This window comes from Archocentrus centrarchus, chromosome 19, assembly GCF_007364275.1.
Source record: "Archocentrus centrarchus isolate MPI-CPG fArcCen1 chromosome 19, fArcCen1, whole genome shotgun sequence".
NCBI classification, from domain to species: domain Eukaryota; kingdom Metazoa; phylum Chordata; class Actinopteri; order Cichliformes; family Cichlidae; genus Archocentrus; species Archocentrus centrarchus.
Window position 1 is genome coordinate 17,711,824 of NC_044364.1, and position 21,063 is coordinate 17,732,886.

The following is a 21,063-nucleotide window of genomic DNA, read 5'->3' on the forward strand; positions in this document are numbered from 1 at the left end:
TCATCTCTAAAATCCTTTATTCATGTATACAGTCAGCATAATCTCGCCTCTACACAGACAAAACCAAGAAAATCATTTGAAAAAAAAAAAAACAAACTTTACATTGATTTAAATAAAAGATTCAGCTTCATTACATTCTTTTAAAAAAGTTAATTTTTTTCATCTTTTCTACACCATATACAAAGATATATATACTGTACATACACATGTGTCCATATACAGATACTGAATGTACAAGGGAAATATCAAAGAGGATCTGAGATTACAGTACAGGGGTCAGGAGCCAAGATTTAGCTGCCAATTTCAGGCCACAGGTTTGGAGTTGCCCCCTGTTTCTGAACCTCCTGATTCCCATGCTCACTCTGGAGCCATGTGTTGCAACATTCGTGCATAACTGACTCATTCAATTTGGAATTATACTCCACCTCAGCTGCTTATCCAGTCTCCACAGGTGAACTGGAGTATAAAAAGAAGGGAGTTGGAGGGGTTAATTTGTCTGCTTTGACTCTAAAGTAGTCTAGACAGGTTAGCAAAAATAAAACACTGTGTAACCTGAGTTAATTATCTTCAATGTGCACCTTTGGCTTCCATGAGCGGGGGGATTGCATAGCAACCACCATCCCTGCCAAACTATGTGACCACAAAATAAAGGGAAAAAAAATGACATGTGTCAGGACATATAACATTTACTTGATTTATAACTTTTCACTTTTTTTGGAAAAAAAACCCAAAAACATCATAATGCACAAACTGTCAGAAACCAGAACCGTTAAACGTAATTAAAAACATGCTGTTTGTTTTATCGGGGAAAACCAAATCTTAAAAACCCATCTAGTTGCTATTTATCTAAGTATGAATATTTAATATGATCTTTCCACAACCATTTCTAATGAGTTCATAACCAAATAAATGAGTAGGCCTAAAAATAAATGTTGGTAGAAAAATCTCACATGTCCTTCATTTTCTCCTCATTAGGTGAGAGTGGTGTCAGTTTGTGCACATGGGGCTAGCTCAGCTCACTGTTGCAACCGCTGCTTCTCCTTCCTCCACCTTGCTGCCTTTGCCCATGGCCTTCATTTTGTCCATGATGTCAGTGAATGTTTCCTTCACTGTCTTCTCCAGGAGCCAGCCCTCGCTCTCACTCTCTGGGTCCTCTGGGTTAGCGAGGGAAGACAGGGAACTATGGACATATTGCATGCCCACAGTCACACCAACCTGCAAGGGACAGGAACACATATCAGATCAACTTCACTGTATCACTGGTTGATGTGAAATGAAACCATGGCGCATAAAAGAGAACGTTTAAAAAGTGAAATTATTACCTGTTTGTGTTAAAATAATTTGGTTGAAACCCAAATTTAATCAGAGACGGAAACATTATATCACATAAAGGAACTCACCATAGAGCATAAAGTTAAGGACATGTTGCTTGAGTTATGGAACATAATATTATCAAGGCAATGAATTAGCAGAGATTATCTGTATTGTCATCATTAAATTCAATGGAAGGTTTGAATTAGAGGCTAGAGTTAATAAAAAGTATCAGCATCGTGCAACTCCAACTTAGTTACTCTGCTCATTTCTAGCTTCATATTATTATTCATGGGCTATACTTAAGTAGCTTTGCATGTTTCACAGCTCAAAATAATCCTTATTTATCTTACACTGGGCCTTGGCGCTCCCTGGTCTTGTATAAATTTTAGCTTCCCTCCATTCAAGGCCCAGCCTCCTTTTAAGCCAACTTCCCTCTGATTGGCTGCCCCTCGCAAATAGAAGATTTGAGCAGTAGATGGTAAATGCATCATGTGAAGGCAAATATTCCAAAAAAAAAAAAAAAAAAAAAAAGAAAGGAAAAAAAGAAAAAAGAAAATGGAATTTAAAAAGACTTTATAAACTCTTGAATTAATCTGCAGCCTATAGGGCTAACATCTCATGAGGACAGTTAAGATCTAGTTACTTTAAATGGAGACATCAGATCAGGAGATCAGACTCCTGGAAATAAGTCTTTCCTTGCCACCTCTTGTAGATTAACCCATATGTGTCAGCACAGAGATGCTTGCATAACTCCTCTTAAATCTAGGATTCCTCCAGTTGTGCATCTGATTAGCTAAAGCTGAGTTTTTAGACCAAACACTCGGCTGCTGGATTTCTGGGGCAGAGATGTTATCTCTGTGGCTCTGTTTACTGTCTCCTTTGAGGTGACGCAGGGCCTCAAACAATTCATATCACCACTTTTGTCACTGACTTTCAAGGACTCATCTGTGCATGTCTGTTTGTTCCGAGTAATCGTAAGCAGTTAATTTGGCCTTAAAAACAACAACAGATGCTGGCAGTGAAGGTTGAGGAGAGAGTTGAAGAGAGGAAAGAAGCCACATGGCTGTTACAGGATTTGGGCAGAAAGTAGCAGGTGAGAAATTGCAGGTAAGCCCATGTATGCCGAAGGTGGCGCAGGGTAACCCAATCGTAGGGCAGGAGAAAAGATATTTAGGTAAAGAGGATAGAGCTGTTGGGGAAGGAGCTGCAGTAAGTGGATATTGCTTATAGTGGGGGCGGAGTGTGGAAAGAAGGGAAGAAGCAAGGATGGAGGGAATGGATGAGAGAAATGCCAACTGGGTCAACGCTTTGCATGTTTATTCACTTGACTTCTTACTAGCTGGCCATTAAAGACTTTCCCTGACTTCCTTTCATTTTACTATAAATAACATCTGCGCAGAAAATGTAGAACAATATAAACGCAATTAAAGATATTGTGATGTTAATTATGTTTTTCTTATTGCACGCTTCAACTTCACTCTACATACAAGGATGTAACCATGATGTAAGTACAACATTTGACACTAAAGAAGGCTTTTGTCACGTTTATCTGCTGAGAGGGTAAGCTTCTGTCCTTACTTTTCTTGATGAAAGAAATATCTGTATATTTATGCATTTCCAAGAACTCGTCCAAAGTGACATTGTAAGTGAAGTGTATTGCAGAGCCTGTTAGAGACTGTTTAATCCAAAGCATGGAAGGGAGTTGGACGGATGCCATAATTTAAGCACAGGAGGGGAAGCTAATCAGACATGCAGTTTCCAAACCAACTAATTTGTCTTGATTCATATAAAAACTAGAAATACTGCTTGAAAACATTTAGATATATAAATGTCTTCTATTTGTCAGATGGAATGGGCTCATGGTGCACTATTGTTCTGAACATGACAATTTTCCAACTTAGGTCTCACTTGGAATGCAGCCTTTCCCAGTTAAGATTTGTGGGATATGTCTGTTTGTTAGGGGTTCAGAATTCTTTGGATCTTAGCCCATTTGAAACGTGCATTTCAATTTTCTAAAACATGGCCTAGTGTCTATTTTCAATTCAGCTATTTGCATTGTAGGCTACACCAACAAAGTGCGAGGCTAGAGTGGTGATGCATGCTCGAAAGAAAAGCCCAGTTTTCTGGTCAGAATAACTAACACACCTACTTAGCTTTGATTTAGCTATCAGTAAGGTTGTTGCTATTTCCAAACACTGAAATATTAAACTTTTCAAGAAACAGAGAGGCTGTTTTTGCATGTTCAAACAAGCCTTCCACCAGTGGACAATGCAAGGCTGCATGTAATTGAGAACATTAGTGGACAACTGCTTTTTATTAACCATGCAAACAGCTTAGTAGAAATACTGTCTTTTCTGTAATAGGGCAACAGCCATAATGTTTTATGCGTGCAAGTATAGTCATTGTTGCCCTTTGGGGGTTTAAAAAAACACCCACTACAACTGGAACACTCATCAACTCAATTAGCTCAAGCAGAGCCTACTGGTGGTTGTTTTCTTCCCATTGGAAGGCTTTAATAAGGCCATACTGTCTCCAAAACCAACATTAGACAAAGAAAATGCTGCACTAGAAGACCTAATTGGATATTTATGCTTGATCTCTATTCTCCCATGTGCATGGCATTGTCCTAACTTCTGAGAACAGTTGAAGAAGGCAAAAATTTCCAGCTTGAAGTGAACATTGTTTGGGTTAATATTTATCAGTGGGTCTGTGGCACTGACCTCCAGCATAGTGACCAGAATCACCAGAGCTCCGATGGTGTTCATCATGCCTCCATAGTAGGACAGCAGGGCGTCGCGGCATCCCCGCTTCCACACGTTGAGATCCTCAGTGTAGTGGTCATAACTGTAGTGGGCAGAATTGTTGGTCATCTGTGCCTGGATGCAGGGTCTGGGGGAACTGGGGTTACAGCAGCTGAAGGGCACTCCATCCATCAGATACTGGCCATCCACATTACTGCTAATGCGGCTAAGGAAATGAGGAACAGTGTCATGTTACAAAGGGAAGGAGCTAAAGATGATTATAAGGTCAGGAATGGGCTGTTGCTTCCCTTCTTTCTGATTTAACTGATATGCATACATTAATTTGAGGTCATAAGGGGTTGTATTGTATTTTACAGTACTATGCAATCTAATACAGCCCCCACGCTTTCTTACCTAAACAATAAACAGCAATAAATCACCAATCTAGCCTTCACAAAGCTAGCTTGAACTAGTATTGTGTCATCAGTTAACATTTTCCATCACACACTGCTTGTTCAAAATACCCTATGGAGTGCATATTAAGGTCTAAACAACTGCAATAAGCAAGAAAGAAGGCACTCGAACATTCAAATTAGGGTCATTGCTCAGTCTGAGTAGCAGATCTTGACTGTGATTGAAAGTAGTAGGTCAATGGAAAAACAAGTGTAATTGGATCACAAAGAGCTGGGGGTGTCAGATATGTATCAGTTATTTCTAGAACCTTCACCACCTACTTGAGCTCTCAAAATTACGACCCAGATCACATGTTGGTCAAAAGTACAGTGCATGCAAGAAAGACTTTGTGATGTAGAACAATTTTGGAGTTATTATTAATAAGTAAGTTGGCAGTGAATGTGATATTTAGCATTTAGAACCATAACAGAGGCCTACTATGACACCACAGCAACTTTTACAGCAATTGCTGCCCAGTTAGAGCACAGTACAAGGTAACTGTTTCCTGTTTTGATGATAAAGCTGTTGTCCTTTGTTTATGGTGATGTGAACATCTCTGGCTACAAATGATTTGATTGGCAGTGCTGGTACTGGAGTGCTGCCAGGTCCTCTGGAGATTGGACGGGACACTGGTTTGTGGAGGACAGGACTCTGTAATCCTAGAGATTAAACACTAATAATGTCCCGGCACTCAAAATTGTTTACAAAAACTTAAGTGGTGCTCGTTGCCACAAGTTACTGCAAACATAAACAGGCTGCAGCAAAGACTTCACATATCACTGGACCCACCAATGGCCGTTTGACTGTATCTTTTTTCTGTACCTATTCATTAAGGTCCCATTTACAAATTTTTCCATAAAAATGCCTCTAGATGCCCCCTCTCCACTGTGAAATCTCACAGTCACCATTTCTGCAATGCTAATCCTCAGTGGATGAAAGTAAGTATTACACCTGGTCTGACCCACGTTGGTCTCAAATCCACTTATACTGAACTCTAACTCTGCACCGATCGCCCCACCTCAGCAGCTTGGTGCACTTAGGTTCAAAGGCATTCCAAAAACACGTTTTACTTCCACATTATACATGAAATATCTGCAACTTTTAAAGGTTAAAATAAAGGATTTCACTTTTAATCTCTGTCACTTACTCTCTGACTTCCTTTGCACTGAAATCCAGGTAGCGGTTGCTGACCCACTGAATCTCAAACCAATCTCTGTAGTTGTCATTTCCACAGCAACGAAACTCAATCTGCATCAGGTCCAGGGTCCTCTTCATGTAGCAGCGCCCCGGTGTGTCGGTGTCCTTGTAGTACTTCATGCCATTCCTCAGCCCTTCAGCCAGGGTGAACTGCATAGGGATTCTCATCAAGAAACACAGCAGGGCTGTGACGAGCAACAGGGCGTTGAATCCTACGCAGAATACTAAGTAGGTCTTCAAAATGGCCTTCCACTTTGCAAACTTTTCAGGATCCAGTGAGTCATAGCAGACTTTGCCTCCAAAGGCGTTGATGCTGCAGGCTACGAGGCCCATAAATATAAGCAGATTGGGCAAGAAGTGGCTTTCGTTGTTGTCCATAAGTTCAGAGCGCTTTCGCAGCTCGATCTTAAAGAACAGGCCCATGCTGAGGACCAGCACTCCAGCCAGTACTGCAAACCAGTACATGAACCAGACTGTCTGAGCGAGCTTTACTCGCTTTTTCAGATCAAACTTAACTGGCAACAAAGCCATTCTTCAACCTGCGATGTGTCCTTGCCTGTGAAAAAGAAACAAATGATGACCTACGACTGCAGGAGATTTCTCTTCGGTTTAGATAAAAGTTCTCGTATATGCCAACCTGCAGTTCCCGGTTCCCTGTCTCTTTGTAATCGGTATGTCCTCTGTCTGGTCCAAAAGAGCAGGAGACTCAGCTGAGCCTGTAATCCATCCTATGGCAAAAGAACAGATATAAAGAACTCAGAAGAGCACCAGAGTCTTATTTCAAAGGTTCTTCTGTAGCATTGTGTCAGAAATTTCAATGTTTGAAAGGGTTTATTTCTTCGAACCTTTACTGTTTTTTCTTCCCTAACACACAGGAGAGGCTAATGTTGCGTTCTCTCAAAGAGGTGTAGGATTGCCGGGGATCCTCGTGATTAAACTCAAAGTTGCAGTACGTCATGCTAAGCCCCTGTAAGCAGCCTGATCCAATTTACAGAAGATGAGCCTGATCGTAAGCTGCTGCCAGGGGCCATAATTGGTTTGAGCGTTCGTGTTGTCACGGTCGCCTTGATCGAACACATCAGGAGCTGCAATAGTTTCAGCAGATGGTTGACAAAGATCAAGGACATGACAGTAGGACTAATGATGGAGCCTACTCATTCGCAGCTACGGGGTCCACAAGCTCAACACAGACCAGATGTCTTCACAACAGAGCAAAAAGGCCGAATTAATGAAGCCCCAGTAATGCATTTACAGAGACAAACAAGCTTTCAGGCTCTCATCTTGGACTTTTCACTATGACTGCACAGTGGAAGGAATCGTTTAATAAATCAAGACAAAACTGTGACAAATTGGACAGATTAAAATCTAGCTTACACATTATTAAACATGCACATAGGATGTTTGTAGTAAACTTTGTCTGGCAAGCCAATAAAAATATATTTTATTGCTTTCATTGATGTTCTTGTTGCCATTTGCTATCTTGGCAGTTATAACCAACACAGCGTCTGGCACATACACGAGCCAGATACTTATACTGATCAAAGCCAGGCCTTTCCCTGAATGGTCTATTCTTCACTTGCCTTGTGGCTGGATGTGAGAGCTGCAGTGTTGCTAAATGTTTGCCAAATGCAGTTAGAGCACTGAATGCACAATCTCCTTATGCCTCTTGCGCAACATTTTGCATCAAGCCCTTGTGCGCATTTAGCGCTGTCTGTATACAATATTTATAGACATGAATGTTATATCAATACCAGGTTTTTAATTGCAAAAGTGGCCAAATTAATAGCTCACAGAATGACTTGTTTACAGCAGAGACATATTGCATTTTCTGCAAGATGAGAGGACAACTGTACTTTTAAGAACTGTGAGAAGCAGCGATTGCCAATAGCTCGTTCTGCCCCACCACATACAGTAACAATGCATGTGGTGGGATTTCAATCCCCTAGTGTCTGCTACACTTTAATGTTACCTAACATTTCATGTTTGATTTTAAATACATTTATAAGACAGTTTTATTCTCTTTTATTTGCTTTATTGAATTTAGCAGCTACTTTACTCTATAGAGTCAATTTATTGTATTATATTCAGCTTTTTCCACATCATTTAATTTAAGGCTTTACTTATTTTTACTTTTATTGTACAGTGTTTTATTTAGATTTTTACATGAGGTCCTTATTGTATTATTTTAAGCTTTTTACATTGCATTCTACTGTATTTTATTTAGAATGAACCTACTAAGGGCCTTGATTTTACTTAATTTTTTTCTATTAAATCAAACTACTATATTTTGCGGAACTTTTACTTTATTGGGCTATTCTGTTTAATATTTTTTTAAGCAATACTTTTTAAATCTATGTTACTGTAAGTTGTATTTCATCGTTTGGCTGCTGTAACAAGAATTACCCAAATTCTAGAGCATGTCTTTTCTTATAATGAGGACTTTTTCACCTCTGCAGAGCTCTATAAAGCTTCTTTTATGATTGTGTGGCTGTTTGCTAATTGTAAATCTATCATATCTAAGGGCTTTTTCTTTAATAACGCATATCACTGTAACAAAAATCTATAAAATCACAAATTTCACTGAAAGTAATTCTAAATGTAAATGTGCCTTGCTGTGATTATGACTCGTATTTCCTTCTTTTCAGAAACCATTGTTCTTGATTAACAGACCACTGAGTGCTCAGCATGCACCACCACTGCATGCTCTCTGGAGGAAGCTTTACATGAGACACATGATCCTGGACAAATTTTTAGCCGGACTATTTGATCATGACCACTGTTTGATTAGACTATCCAATGCTAGAAGGAAACTCTTCCTCTGACTTTAATTGCGGTGGAAATTAAAATGAATCATCTGGAATTTTAAAGGCAGTTTCTCCAGAGGCCAGAGCCTGAACGGTAACACTTAAGAATGAAAGTAATATGTGATATCAGAATTTGTCTCAATATTTTTGCTTTATAAATGCAGCTATTCTTGGTTCCCTCAGCAAGAAAACCTACAGAAATTCCTCATCTCTCAAAAGGTGCACATTTCACATTATTTTACTCTCTGCATGGCAGTTTATAACAGAAAGTCCTACATGAAAGAATACCCCTTAACCTTTCTAGAATAAGGCTAGGAAGGGGTTCTAGGGTCTAGGTAAAAACATTCCTTGTGATGATGATGACATTTTGTGGCTAAATCCAGACCAGAGGTGATGGATGATAGAGTAGCTGGAATTGTTCCCAGATTTTACTTCTCCTCTGCCACATACCGCTCTTCCTTCTGCCTAATTTTCTGTAAAGACAACAAAAGGTTTGGGAAATTTCCTGCACTTATAGTACAGAATTTTTTTGTGTGTTACACTGGAAAGTTGTTGTGTCAGATTGTTTTGAATGTCTCCTGCAGTGTCATGAGGTAAAGGTCAAAAAGTTGTTTTTTTTTTTAATTTAATCCTACTGCGGTCAAAGAGGCAAATATACAGCATATGCTTTTAAGTGTATTGCCAGTTTCGTGTGTGTGTAAATGTGATAGTTTCTGAACGCATGTTTAAGCCCTCTGAAAACACTCAAACCTGCTAGTTATTTAATTGGAATAATTAGCTGATTAATCAGCTAGATGGTTGACGTTAACTATATGTGTAAGCAAGAACAATATTATTTGCCGGTGCTTTTCTTTCTCTTATGTAAACGCAAACTGAATATTTTTATATTTGGTCTGTTGATCAGACAAAACAAGTGATTCTGACCAAGATGCTGTATACACTGTGCGGATCATTTTACAGCCCAAACAGAAAGCTTCCATTGCTGCTGTTTGGACCTACTTGAAATCTGCCTTTAAACTCTGATTCCTCAAAAACAGATTTTCCACAAAAGAGTGGACAGACTGTCACAGCCCAAATGAGGTGAATTTTTATTTTAATATATTAGTGAAGATTAGTTTTCCATTAAACAACTTGGACATTAAATGTGTGAATTCTAGCCACAAAGCCGTTCCTGTGAAACTTATACTGCTGTTATTTTAGCAAATGAGGGCTTTAAAAGTCAGATTCTACGAGTCCCAGTTGGTTTTTCTATCAGTTTCTGGAATAACAGTCCAATTTGGAGAAGGTGTTCCAGCAGCGAGCCAGTTGAAGTCATCCACCTGTATCCAGTTGTTTCGGGCCCGGTCAAGACCAGACACAGTAAAGTCCTCCTCCAAGGTAGGATAAGACCAGGAGAACGGAGCAAAGCTCACTCCGCGACAGTCCTCTATGATGGCTCGGCTGGTTACGTGCAGGTACACCTGTGTGTCGGTGGTGTTGTGGGTCCGCAGCTGCTGACAGGGGAAGGCTAGCACGCTGTTTCTGCAATTATCTACAAAAACTGAACTGGACACCGGCCCGCACAGGATCTCACAGCTGTTGATCTCTTTCAGGTGCAGTGTGCTGGGGGAGCCGAACAGACGGACTTTGCAGTTGGTCAGGTGAGTCAGGAGCACAGCTCGTCTTTGGAGCTCCTCAGCCGTCTTGGTCAGAAACTCATTGGTCATGTTGGAGAAGCCACACTGCTCGGATGGTGCTTCTCCATCGACCTGGGTGCCGCCTGCTTCTGCAGGTGTACCTTCATCAGGGGGAGGGGGATGAGCCTCTTCTGCAGCGGCTTTATCTGCTGCCTTGGTGCGGTTTCGAAAGGCAAACTTCTTCCTTGGCAGAGCCTCCTCTTTGGTCTCAGAGAGTGAGGTCTGGAGTTTCTGGAAAGCAGCCTGAGCTTGTCTGAGCTCGTACTGCGTTAGAAACAACATGTTATCATTCAAAAACTTTTGCAGCTGGTCAGTTTTGGCCTTGGCCTCTTCCAGTTTCAGAGTGACCACAGCGCGATCAGCTCCGGAGCAGCTGGACAGAAGCTCCTCGATAAATGTCCGCTCCCTGTTGAAGGCGCTGAAGAAGTATTCGCTTTTTTCCTCGGCGACAGACTGACTCTCTTTAGCCTCCCTCCTCCGCTCGGCATCCTCGATCCTCGCCTGGTGACGTTTTTGAAGCCGCTCTTGTATCCTGGCAGAGCCGTTTTCACTAGAAAACCCATTTTCCTGGTTAACGTCTACCTCTACTTCCATATTTTTGCACTGTCAGTTGTAGCGGAAGTGATGATGCTCTTCTTCGTGATTTTCGCAAAACAAACACAAAGACCGCGGCACAGCGCCACCTGCTGTATCGGAATTTCTAAGCGCATTTTAAGAAATAAATTATTTTAAGATGTTTAAATCTACAATATAACCATAAAAATATAACATTTCTTATAACTATGGTCTTTAATAAGCTTCGACAGACTTGTTTGCATTTTGAACAAAATGAAACAAAATATATGGAGTCAATAACTGGCTAATTGTGGAAAGTGGGGTTATTAGCCTCTATTGAATGAAATACAATGTGTATATTAATTAAAATGAGAATTTATAGAAATACTCGTTTTAATTTGCCCAAAATCTTTTGGTGTAGCTATATTTTCATCTTTCCAAAGTAAAATAAAACAGTAAAGATGAGTAAATCATTGACAATGCGCACTGTTTTAAATTTTTTATATATATATTTTTTTGCTATTAAACATGACATTACTTCTATTTACTGGAAAATACTAGTATTCTTTCTCGTGAATTTTTATTTTTAAAATACATTTTCTGCATACCTGCTTTATTTTAAGCCCCCACTCCCACAGTGTACCTATTTCTATAGTATGTGTTTTACATACTATATTTATGGCAGAAACCACATACATTCAAATATCAAATTTATATTATTTAGTCAAAGTCAACTTTATTGTTAATTGTGCAATATTACAAGGCATACACAGGGTGGGAAAGCCATACGAATATACAGATATGAATACAGATATGAAAAAGATGTGATATCAAAGTATAAATATGAATTACACACAATACATATTAAAGCCGCCATACAATTCTTGCGGTTTAGATATAAAAATGAACTTGGTCTCCAGATTATGCATGATTTTCATTCACCTTTATAATAAAGACGACACATACAGTATCAGAAAATGACAGAGATGTGTACAAAATGTGATTGAATTAGACATAAAACAGATGTTTTGCATTCTTAGACGGCCGGTTTCCCGTTCATGGATTAAGCGTGGTCCTAGACTAAAAGGAAAAAGTCAATGAAGACAACAACAGGAAAAAAATATTTAGTCCAGGATTAGACATAATCCCTGTACGGGAAATTGGGCCTTAAAGTTTTGACCGCTGTCTGAAGCGGGCTTATTAGCAGGTAAACTAGGCATACCTGAGCAGCATCCATCCAGGTGTGGCACACACACAAAGGCCCGCCCTCTACTGTTGGTAATGCTTAAGTGTAAAAACGTTTATCCACTATTTATAAAAGCTGTGGCACATGAAACCATAATTCACACAAGTATTAAAAAATAGTTTATTAATTATTTGTGGTAGTTTTTATACTTCATATTCAAATGCATGGAGCCGCATGCAGCCGTTGAGGACCGCTGATTTCGCTGTGTGCGCTACCCCAGCAACAACCCGTGCGGTGATGGCGAGGAAACCCCGTTGACAAGGCACTGCTTTTTCATGACGGTGAGTTTCCCTTTGAGTGTATTATAATTTTGTGATAAAAATTTCAAGGAAAAAACACACACAACCTCCTTCCTCCCTTCCTTCAGGGAGGGAAGAGAGTTTGAGCGGAGAGAAAAATCTATCCGAGACAGAGCAGGGACAGTGAGAAAAATATATGAGTGGGAGAGGGAGAAGAAGGAGGAGGAGGAGAAGGAGGGGGGGAGCAAATTAAAAGTTGCCAAATGGAGATATTGGGTTTCAAGAAGGAGTGAGACAGGAGTAAAAGGGTTTGCCTCTTTTTCAGTCGTCTTTATGTTATGCTAATCGGGATAAATATTTATGGCTCAACGCGGTTTTAGCCCTTTTCGACGGATTCTGGCTTTCAAAATAGGCGTCGTCGTCCACGGCGCGGCTAGCTAACCAGCGCAGGCCGATGTTTAAAGTTAAAAATGTGGCGGAGCCGTCGAGTTAAAGACTTGAGCGGGAGACGGAGCGGGGACCGAAATCCCAGATTGAAACGCGTCGATTCGGCTATATCGAGGCTAAATGTGACGTTTTTCATGCTGGCAGACGAGCCACATAGAGGACAAATGAAAGCCTTCCCCAACAGAGAAAGAAAGAGCACGTCAGCGACGACGGGCGTTTTGTGCTGCTTGAATGCGATTATCGCTCTCTGTCGATTCAGTCTATTTTTGGAAATAAAACTTGCAAGCTGTACATTAACCGTCTTTTGTGCGCGGCTTTGACGGCGGGGACTGGCCGTGGGTTTGCGTCGAAGCGCGCTTGCTGTGGTGGATTTTAGCGGCTGTGAATTTGAGCTCGAAATCAAAACAAAAATGTAACAAGAAACGCGGCTTCGTTTGATCAAAACTGGCATTAAAGCTGCAGCTCTGGTGCTGTCGAGCTACAGCAAAGGCTTTTTATTCTGGCCAACATAAAACTGCTCGGTCATTTTTATTTTTTAATGTAGCTAACATTACGATTTGAATTGAATATGAGGTGGTCACTTGTATGTATTATCTTTTTACGTGTTGGATGTAACGATTTAAGCCCGTATTTGAAGCTTTTTGAGAAATGTTTAGTTTCCTTTTTTTTGTTTGGTCTTTAAACTTCGACGTGGTTTTCTGTAACATGTTATAGCAAGCTTTGTAGGACGAAGGAGACTCGCTGCTTGACATGAAAATGTCGTGTATTAGCTGTGGATGTCCAAACACTGTGATTCTCTGCGTTTTAAATCGCTCAAACTGGGTTATTTTTGCTCGCAAGTCCTAATTCAGTCCGTTTAAACGGCCTAATTTGTGCAGCAGGTCTCGCCCGTCTTTGTTCTCACTCAGCCAAAGATGGAGGCTCAACGTGGCTCTGCTGTAAAGACAGCCTATGGCATGGTAACAGCCATTTTGTAGCGTTGCGGTTGCCATTCTTGGGAAAACAAAGTCTACATTTCCCCAGTCACTTGCACACACACAGCAAAATAAAGTCTAATTTAATAAAATAATTTCATTCACATGCTCTATTAGTGACTACATGTGTTTTTGTTTTTGTTTTTGTTTTTTTTTAAATCTGATACAATAAATAAAGCAACAATAATCATTCAAAGACTTACATATCAATACTGTGTTGGATCAGATAAGTGCCAGTGTTTTTTTTCGTTCCCCAATTATTAAGTAGCACCAAGCTGGCTGGCTGACTGACAACATAAAGCCAGTACCTTTTTCAATGCAGAGATGAAACTGAACAACCATTCAATGTATTAATGTTGCAGGGTGGAGTTATTTACACTCAAATGCTCTTTTTCACTCTGCACAGTGAAAAGACAACCAATGTGGGACAGCAGAGGAGCTTTATGGGTGGGAGTTTGTCATAGCTAAGCATTTGTAGGAGGGGATGAAGGCCATCCTGTCCTTATGTACTGAATAACAAATATGTACCCCCCCCCCCCCCCCCCCCACACACACACACACAGTCCCCTCCACACCCATGATTTACTCTCTTACTATTCTTTGTCTTGCACCTATTTTGACTCATTATCTAACATGTCCTGTTATGTAGTTTTACTAAATAAAGTTTCTCACTGCAGCCCAGCTGTTGCAACAACGAAAGGGTGTTAAATGACTGAGTCCATGCTTCGTGCTGGAAATCTGTGAGTGAAATATCTTTTAAAAACACGCCACCCATTTAGAGCTCAAGCGCTCCTACGTCAGAGTAAAACAAAAGCAAGTTATGAATTAAGTTTCACGCCATTGTTCAGTGATTACCCCTTAGTGTGTCCCATGTCCTCACCTTGCTGTCCCTCCATACTCTTTCAGGTGTCATGGATGATGATGACGATCGCCGTCTTCTGGATATTTTAGGGTAAACATTAGAAAATCTGTATGCAATTAGATTCGAGTTCATCTGGCAGCCCCCACTGCTTTAAACTTGTACACATACAGCTAACCTTAAAATCAGAGCTATCTGCAGCATGTTTTTTTTTTTTTTTTTTTTTAAATCTTTCATTGAATAAGGGAAGTTGATAGTTTAATGGTCAAGTGTACAAGACATTTGTAGTAAAGCAATTTTAAAACACCACATAGTGACAAAGAAAAAAGGAACTGCCCTTTAAAATGTTTCTTCTTCATCCTGTTCAGAGATGTAGATGCACTGAATGACTATCTCCATGGCAGCAACAGCAAGTCTGTGAGTGACACAGAATTCAAAGTTTGTCTGAATTACTTCTTTAGAGACGTCACTTAAATGCCAGAATTACCCGAGTCCGTTCACTCGCTTTTCTTTTGTTCCTGCAGATTGAGGAGGATGATGTAACAAATGCAGCTTATGGGTCTGATGGATCCCTCTTTGGTAACGACACAGTAAGTATACCTGCGATTAGCTTGATTACGTTCTGTAACATTTGGAGCTTTTGACTGGTCAGAATTCTGATGCATTATAATGATATTTATTTAAATTACAGTTGCATAATGTTCTGTAGTAAACTTCTGCCACAAAGTTAATAATATTTAAACTACATTTAACCTGATATCTTCACTGAGGAATAAAAATAAATCTTTAAGCTTGACAAAAATAGTGATTTAAGATAAGATAAGATAAAACTTTAATGATCCCACGACGGGGAAATTTGTGCATTACAGCAGCTCAGTACAGAGAAAAAATGAAAAGGATGAGTAAGAACAAATAACTAAACTAAAACTAAAATAGAATAAAATAAAATAAAATAGCAAAAAAACTATACACATATACATAAGCACTATATACATAAAATATATATATCAAATATATTTTATTTAAATATATATATCATACATATTTAAATTTGTATTGTGATATATATTGAGATCAACTGAAAAGGAAAAAAAATTCAATGAAAAGATTTTTTTCCAGCACGGTGGCATTGCCTCAAAGCAAGAAGGTCCTGGGTTTGAATCCACCTTCTGACCATGGAAGATTTTTTTCCATGTGGCCCAGGCCTAATTATGATTAGGGTTTAAACACAGCATTTCCTCATACAGGTAGTGGGATTTGAGTCAAAGTATAATTTTGAATTTCTTAGTATGGAAACGGCATATTATAATGCCTTTAAGAGAGATGAAAGTTGATACTGAATTATCATTTGAATCCAGTTGGTCTGAATCAGTGGAGATACACTATCAGATATGCCGTTCACATTCAAACAGTTCTCCATTTTCTTCTTTCAATGCTTCCTTCAGGCTGGCTCCAACACTGGCCTCAAAGATGGCTCTTCTACAATGGGTGAATTTGGCGAGGATTCAGCAGGGGCAGGCCTCCAGCTCTCTAGCAGCCTCTCATTTATTGAGGATGAACTGGGGCCTGGAACCTCTCCTGGAGGGGTGGATCTTGGGGGAGAGGACCAGCCCTTTGACATCCTTCAGAAGTCCCTCCTGGAGGCCGATATCACCGAGCAAACCCTGGCCCAGGAAGCCTTACTGGACTCGCAGCCTGCTCCCACTCTAGTGCAGGCTCCTGTTCCCTTCTCCTCCCAGCTGGTCTCAGGGGGCTATGGAGGAGGGGTGGGTGTGGTGACAACGGCGGCAACTACATTCTCTTCAGGCCAGTTCCTGCAAGGAATGTCCTCATTGCCCAATGGTTCTGCTCAGCCAATCCAGGTATTGGGTTCCTTTGGCACAGGTGGTGGAGTGATGACTCTGAGCAGTTTAGAAAGAACACCACAGATCGTGCTAAGGCCAGGGGTCTCTGTAGCTCCAGCAGGGACAACAACAGGGGGGCAGGTGTTTGCTCCCACCCAAGGGCAGGTAGGCCAAGTTGGCTTACCTTTCAAAAATATCCCCCTTCAAAATATCATCATACAGAGAGGCCCAGGAGGGGCCCAGACTCTCGTCAGACCAATCCAGCCTAAGCCCCTCCAAACTGGGTCTCAGACTGTCTACAGCCTTGGTCTTCAGCCCACTTCTGCCACCATGGCTAATGTAGTGAATGCTAACACTGCTGCTCCTGCAGGACAGTATACAGCTAATGGCTCCATTGTAGTACAGCCACCCCTGGAGCAGCAACAAGCACCTACACTGACAAATATACCACCTGGACAGTTCTTGCTACCCAGCTCTTTGGCACTCACCCCATCAAGCACCATCCACAATGGCCCCATCACCCCCAACTCAAATTCCCTAATTACCAGTCAAAACACAGTGCAGATCGTTGCGGCGCAGAACTTCACCACACCAACAGTGGGTCAGCTAATTTTGAATCAGGGAGTAGTGAGTGGGAGTCAGGTTGGAGGAGGTGTAGCTCAGATGTGGACTGGAGTTTCTTGTGCGAACTCCACTCCTGTGCAGACATCGAGCGCTGCTGGGCGACTGACTCTGGTTGGCCCAGCTACAGCCGGGATCTGCAATCAAAGTCAAGCGTCAACTAGTCCCGTGCAGCGCCTTCTAGTGACTCAAAGCCAGAACTGTACTTCTCTGTCCTCTTTACCTGGTAATGTGACTCAGCAACAAGACTACAGACAGGTATAATGATGGTGGCATTTTATTAATTTGCTCTTTGCTTATTTGCTTTCCCTGACATGACTTTCATCTTAAATTTTCAGAATTCGTCGTCACCTGCCCTCAAACAAGCACATGTCAGCAGCATCCACGGTAAAAGAGGTGTTGATGGCTTCAGTGTATATTAGTTTGAGTGCAAGCTGCAGAATTTTGGACTAATAAAGTTGCTTTGTTTGTATATTCTCTTGTAGCAATCAAACCCTTGAATCTGGATTCGACGCTAAACTCTGAGGTATGTTAGCTGTTTATTTTACATGCTTGTGTCTTTTTAAGGTGGAACAATCTGTTTGGAAAGATACCGGTGGTATAATGACATCTTTGCCCCCCCCAAATAGGTCAGTGCACAGAAGAGGCCTATCCTTCCCACACTTACAAAAGGAGAAATGTGAGTTTTCTGACATACTGTCATATGTACTTGTGCTTTTGTCATTCAGTCATTTAACAAGTTTGTATCTTTCCCTGTTCTTTTAAAAGGATTTTACAGCAGCTAAGGAAGGATCACGCTGCAGTTCAGATCCCAGATCGACGTCGATTTTCTTCAGTTGACGACACACTCCTAAGACTCCTCCCGTACCATGTGTTCCAGGGGGCTCCGCCCAGCCCAGATGAGTTCTCCCAGGGTACAATCAAGAAACTACTAGCTTCACCCCAAATCTGGAGAAAAAAAACTTTTCCAGAATTAAAGCATTTTTATCTAATTAGTGTGTTGTGTTTGAATATTTCCAGTGGATGAGGAATTTGAAGTAGTTGCAACTCAGGTGCTGAAGAGAACGCAGGCGATGGTCAGCAAATACAGACGACTGCTGATGGTGGAAGCTGAGGTAGATGCATGCATGAGTTATTGACTGCACACGTGTCATGTTAGGAAATGCACAGGGCTTGACACTTTGCCTCGCCCTTCCCTGCAGCGTTCCAGTCCATCATCAGAAATGGTGATGATTGACAGGACTTTCAACCAAGAGGAGCGCAGCACCTTGACGCAAGACAAACGAATGGTACTTGTGGACCCAGGTAAAAAAATAAAAGGAGGTGTAAAGCCCATTGTGGGCTAATCATTTTTTCCCAGTAAGCTTTGATTTAACTCCTTGCTCTCTTCTCTTTGGTTTATAGACAATTTCTTGGAGGACTTCTGTTGTGGGACGAAATCCAGACTTTTCCAAGACCCCACCCCGCCTCAGCCTGTATCCAGCTGTAATTTGAATGAGTCAGAACAAGGCTCTCCGGAGCCACCATACAGGACAGACTCCCAGCCTGGTTATGGAGACCCAGGAGGGAGTGAGCCTGTAGGATCTGGTTCAACAGAGAGACTCCACCCACCACACTTAGAAAACAAGACCATGCTGGAACTGAAAAGATCCCAGCAGCTCTACGGACCCAGCGGCATCAGCAACAACAGCCTCATTGCTGCCAACAGTTGCTCCCATGGTAAACCCTCATCCTTTGCAGCATCATCAGGAGGCGCGATGCACTACCAAGTGTCTCACCACCCGGTGCAGCCTCAGTACACCCCTCAGCTCACCTCACCCCCTCACTCTGACACAGATTCTGCTCTCGAGGCAGCAGTCAACAGCATTCTGGAATGTTAATACGGATAAACCGTATTGTTCCCAGTGTATGGTTTCTACTTCCTTTCTTTGTGCATTTTTTCTTTCTTTTGAAAAATTTTTTATTGTTGAATTATCCCCTGTGTGGAGAGAGGCTAACTCTTCCTTCAGGTCTGTGTTCTTAAGTGATACACAGCCATGTAGCATGTACGTAGTTTTCCATGGGTTGTTTTAGGGGGGATTTTATGTTGAAGTCGATTTGTGTTATGTGAACACGTGCACTTACAGTTACCTATAAAGATCCGGGAATGTGTGCAATGCAATGGACTAATAGATGCAAAATGTTCATTTATTTTAAAGTGGACTGAATGCAAGAGTGTTCCTCTCTTCACACACTAATTAATACTTTGTGCCAGTTTACCCCCCCCCCCCCCCCCCCCCCCCCCCCCCCACACACACACACACACACACTATCTATGCTGAACAACAGGGATGAGGAGGAGGGACTCTGTGCCTAATTCTAGGTTTTTATATGGAAGTGTTTACATGAAGAATCTCTAAATATCAGAACATCCCATAATTTATGTTCACTTGCTTTTGTACAAATACTTCATGGTTCAGAGGTCTAGATTTCCTCACAGCTAAGCTCAGTAGAGACACGTTTAAACAGGCAAGTTGCACTAAACATACTGTGGCCTATTTCAGGAGCTACACAAACACAAGTTTGCTGTCAACATGCGATGTATGCTAGGGTAAACGGAATGAATATGTGGAAGAGAACCAAAATCTTCTTGCCTGCTTTTGTGCTTTCTGCTGCCTGCAACAAGGACAGCCTCTTAATCACACTAGAAGCCAGTTAAACTAGTCCCACTGATGCATATGGTAGTGTTAACGAATACAGCAGTGCTTTCTGTTTCTCATTGTGCTTAAGTCACATGTTCATTTTCTTTTGTACCTTAAAGGTACGCAAGTCCCAACACAGACACTGGACATATCTAGATCGCTGCCACTTTTATCATTTCACAGTGAGTTTGTGTCTGTGGAGTTATGTCCTCAGATTGAGGAAAAAATGTTAGAATTTGTTGAATTAATCTTTTTTTTTATTTCTTTTGTTAGAAATGACATTGAAAGAAACAGGACTGTTTTTCTTTATGTGTTCCAGCGTTTAGAAGAAGAGAATACTGTCAGCAGTTTAAATGACCCAGGAGGGTCGTTGATTGTACGTATCTTTGTCTGCCTTTTGCATATAATTATATATGGATCATATCTTTCTGTCTATGCTTTACTACCTTGATGTGTGTGTGTGCGTGTGTGTGTGTTAGTTAATTGACAACCATACATGCTAGTTTCCTGTAGTTTGGTAGTGTGATTACCATACTTTTGACTTTATTGCCAGTCATTTTCTTAGTTCCCCAGGATAGTTTTCTTTTTAAGCATTTTTCACACTTCCTCTCTTTTCCCTCTCAGCAGCACAACCAAAATGAATAGGAGGGACTGTGTTCTCATCCAGAATCATCCACTAGTGTTTCCTCTGAACTTAGAATGATTACATTTCTGGCTTTCTGGTTCTGTTTTTGCAGTAACAACATAAGACAAAAGGTTTGATTAAATGCTTTCGGGGTTGATTCTGGACGGCACCGCCTTTCTCCTATGAACATGTCTGTGAAATATGCTTGTTAATAGGCTGCACAAACAGACTGAGGGCCTTTCATATGCGATGATAGAGAACCCCCCTTTTTTTATTTTGAGTGCCAGTGGCAATGGCAGCCTGCCTGCACCTCTGCCTCAGCCCTTGCACTCCAATAAAACTGGGCTCTGCGCTTTGAAAGTAAATCTCAAAAGACAAGTGAGGGTCAAGTGAGATGTTGCGTATGCTCCTCCAAGTGATTGTTGCAAGATTTTGTGCCTCTATAGCACTTACATCTACAAGGATGTTCATTTTAGGCTTTGAAAGCAGGAACATGCCCAGTGTTGGTAAAACATTGTGCTACCAGAATGCACACCATGGTCTTGAGGGGCTGCTAGGAACATACTGTGCTTTCTCTCACCTATTATATTATGTATATATATTATGTGAAACAGACAAGCAAAAAGCTGGGCCATCAGAGATGTTTTTCTGCCTTCATGTTCACTGTTGTTCTGTCCCACTTGATTTATATAGTTTTTTTTTTTTTGTATAAAAATGAAAAGTTAGAAACAAAATATTTATAATTTTTGTACGAAGAAAAAGAATGTAAAGAAAAAAACTTAAGAAA

The 21,063-nt window shown here is 41.0% G+C and overlaps 3 protein-coding genes across 5 annotated transcripts; 1 reads left to right on the forward strand and 2 right to left on the reverse strand.

The window, feature by feature from the left end:
* On the reverse strand, window positions 1-6,618 carry prph2a (peripherin 2a (retinal degeneration, slow)). Of its 2 annotated transcripts, XM_030755586.1 has the most exons (5): window positions 6,551-6,612; window positions 6,343-6,433; window positions 5,656-6,261; window positions 4,035-4,281; window positions 1-1,215 (listed from the first exon to the last, which is right to left on the reverse strand). In XM_030755586.1, the coding sequence occupies exons 3-5, from the start codon at window positions 6,234-6,236 to the stop codon at window positions 1,012-1,014; spliced, it is 1,032 nt and encodes a 343-aa protein (XP_030611446.1). In that variant the 5' UTR covers window positions 6,237-6,261; window positions 6,343-6,433; window positions 6,551-6,612; the 3' UTR covers window positions 1-1,011. The 2 variants fall into 2 exon arrangements, with proteins under 2 accessions (XP_030611446.1, XP_030611445.1); XM_030755585.1 differs by having other exon boundaries at window positions 6,343-6,618.
* A 2,967-nt stretch (window positions 6,619-9,585) lies between these two features.
* On the reverse strand, window positions 9,586-10,828 carry tbcc (tubulin folding cofactor C). The gene has a single exon (XM_030755584.1). The coding sequence runs from the start codon at window positions 10,777-10,779 to the stop codon at window positions 9,736-9,738; it is 1,044 nt and encodes a 347-aa protein (XP_030611444.1). The 5' UTR covers window positions 10,780-10,828; the 3' UTR covers window positions 9,586-9,735.
* Window positions 10,829-12,212: 1,384 nt separating this feature from the next.
* On the forward strand, window positions 12,213-21,046 carry bicral (BICRA like chromatin remodeling complex associated protein). 2 transcript variants are annotated; one of them, XM_030755582.1, is made up of 14 exons: window positions 12,213-12,267; window positions 14,324-14,386; window positions 14,553-14,598; window positions 14,874-14,922; window positions 15,030-15,095; window positions 15,951-17,228; window positions 17,309-17,357; window positions 17,456-17,496; window positions 17,600-17,649; window positions 17,739-17,884; window positions 17,991-18,085; window positions 18,173-18,275; window positions 18,375-18,689; window positions 19,971-21,046. In XM_030755582.1, the coding sequence occupies exons 3-14, from the start codon at window positions 14,558-14,560 to the stop codon at window positions 20,006-20,008; spliced, it is 2,271 nt and encodes a 756-aa protein (XP_030611442.1). In that variant the 5' UTR covers window positions 12,213-12,267; window positions 14,324-14,386; window positions 14,553-14,557; the 3' UTR covers window positions 20,009-21,046. The 2 variants fall into 2 exon arrangements, with proteins under 2 accessions (XP_030611442.1, XP_030611441.1); XM_030755581.1 differs by lacking the exon at window positions 19,971-21,046 and having other exon boundaries at window positions 18,375-19,250.
* The last annotated feature ends 17 nt before the right edge of the window (window positions 21,047-21,063 follow it).

Excerpts from the sequence above, each read along its gene's own strand:
- prph2a (XM_030755585.1), bottom strand. The coding sequence starts at position 6,236 with ATGGCTTTGTTGCCAGTTAAGTTTGATCTGAAAAAGCGAGTAAAGCTC. Across the intron at positions 4,282-5,655 it reads AGTGCAAAGGAAGTCAGAGA|CCGCATTAGCAGTAATGTGG; the intron begins GTAAGTGACAGA and ends TCATTTCCTTAG. Across the intron at positions 1,216-4,034 it reads TTCTGGTCACTATGCTGGAG|GTTGGTGTGACTGTGGGCAT; the intron begins GTCAGTGCCACA and ends TGTCCCTTGCAG.
- tbcc (XM_030755584.1), bottom strand. The coding sequence starts at position 10,779 with ATGGAAGTAGAGGTAGACGTTAACCAGGAAAATGGGTTTTCTAGTGAA.
- bicral (XM_030755581.1), top strand. The coding sequence starts at position 14,558 with ATGGATGATGATGACGATCGCCGTCTTCTGGATATTTTAGG. Across the intron at positions 17,358-17,455 it reads ACATGTCAGCAGCATCCACG|CAATCAAACCCTTGAATCTG; the intron begins GTAAAAGAGGTG and ends ATTCTCTTGTAG. Across the intron at positions 17,497-17,599 it reads ATTCGACGCTAAACTCTGAG|GTCAGTGCACAGAAGAGGCC; the intron begins GTATGTTAGCTG and ends CCCCCCAAATAG.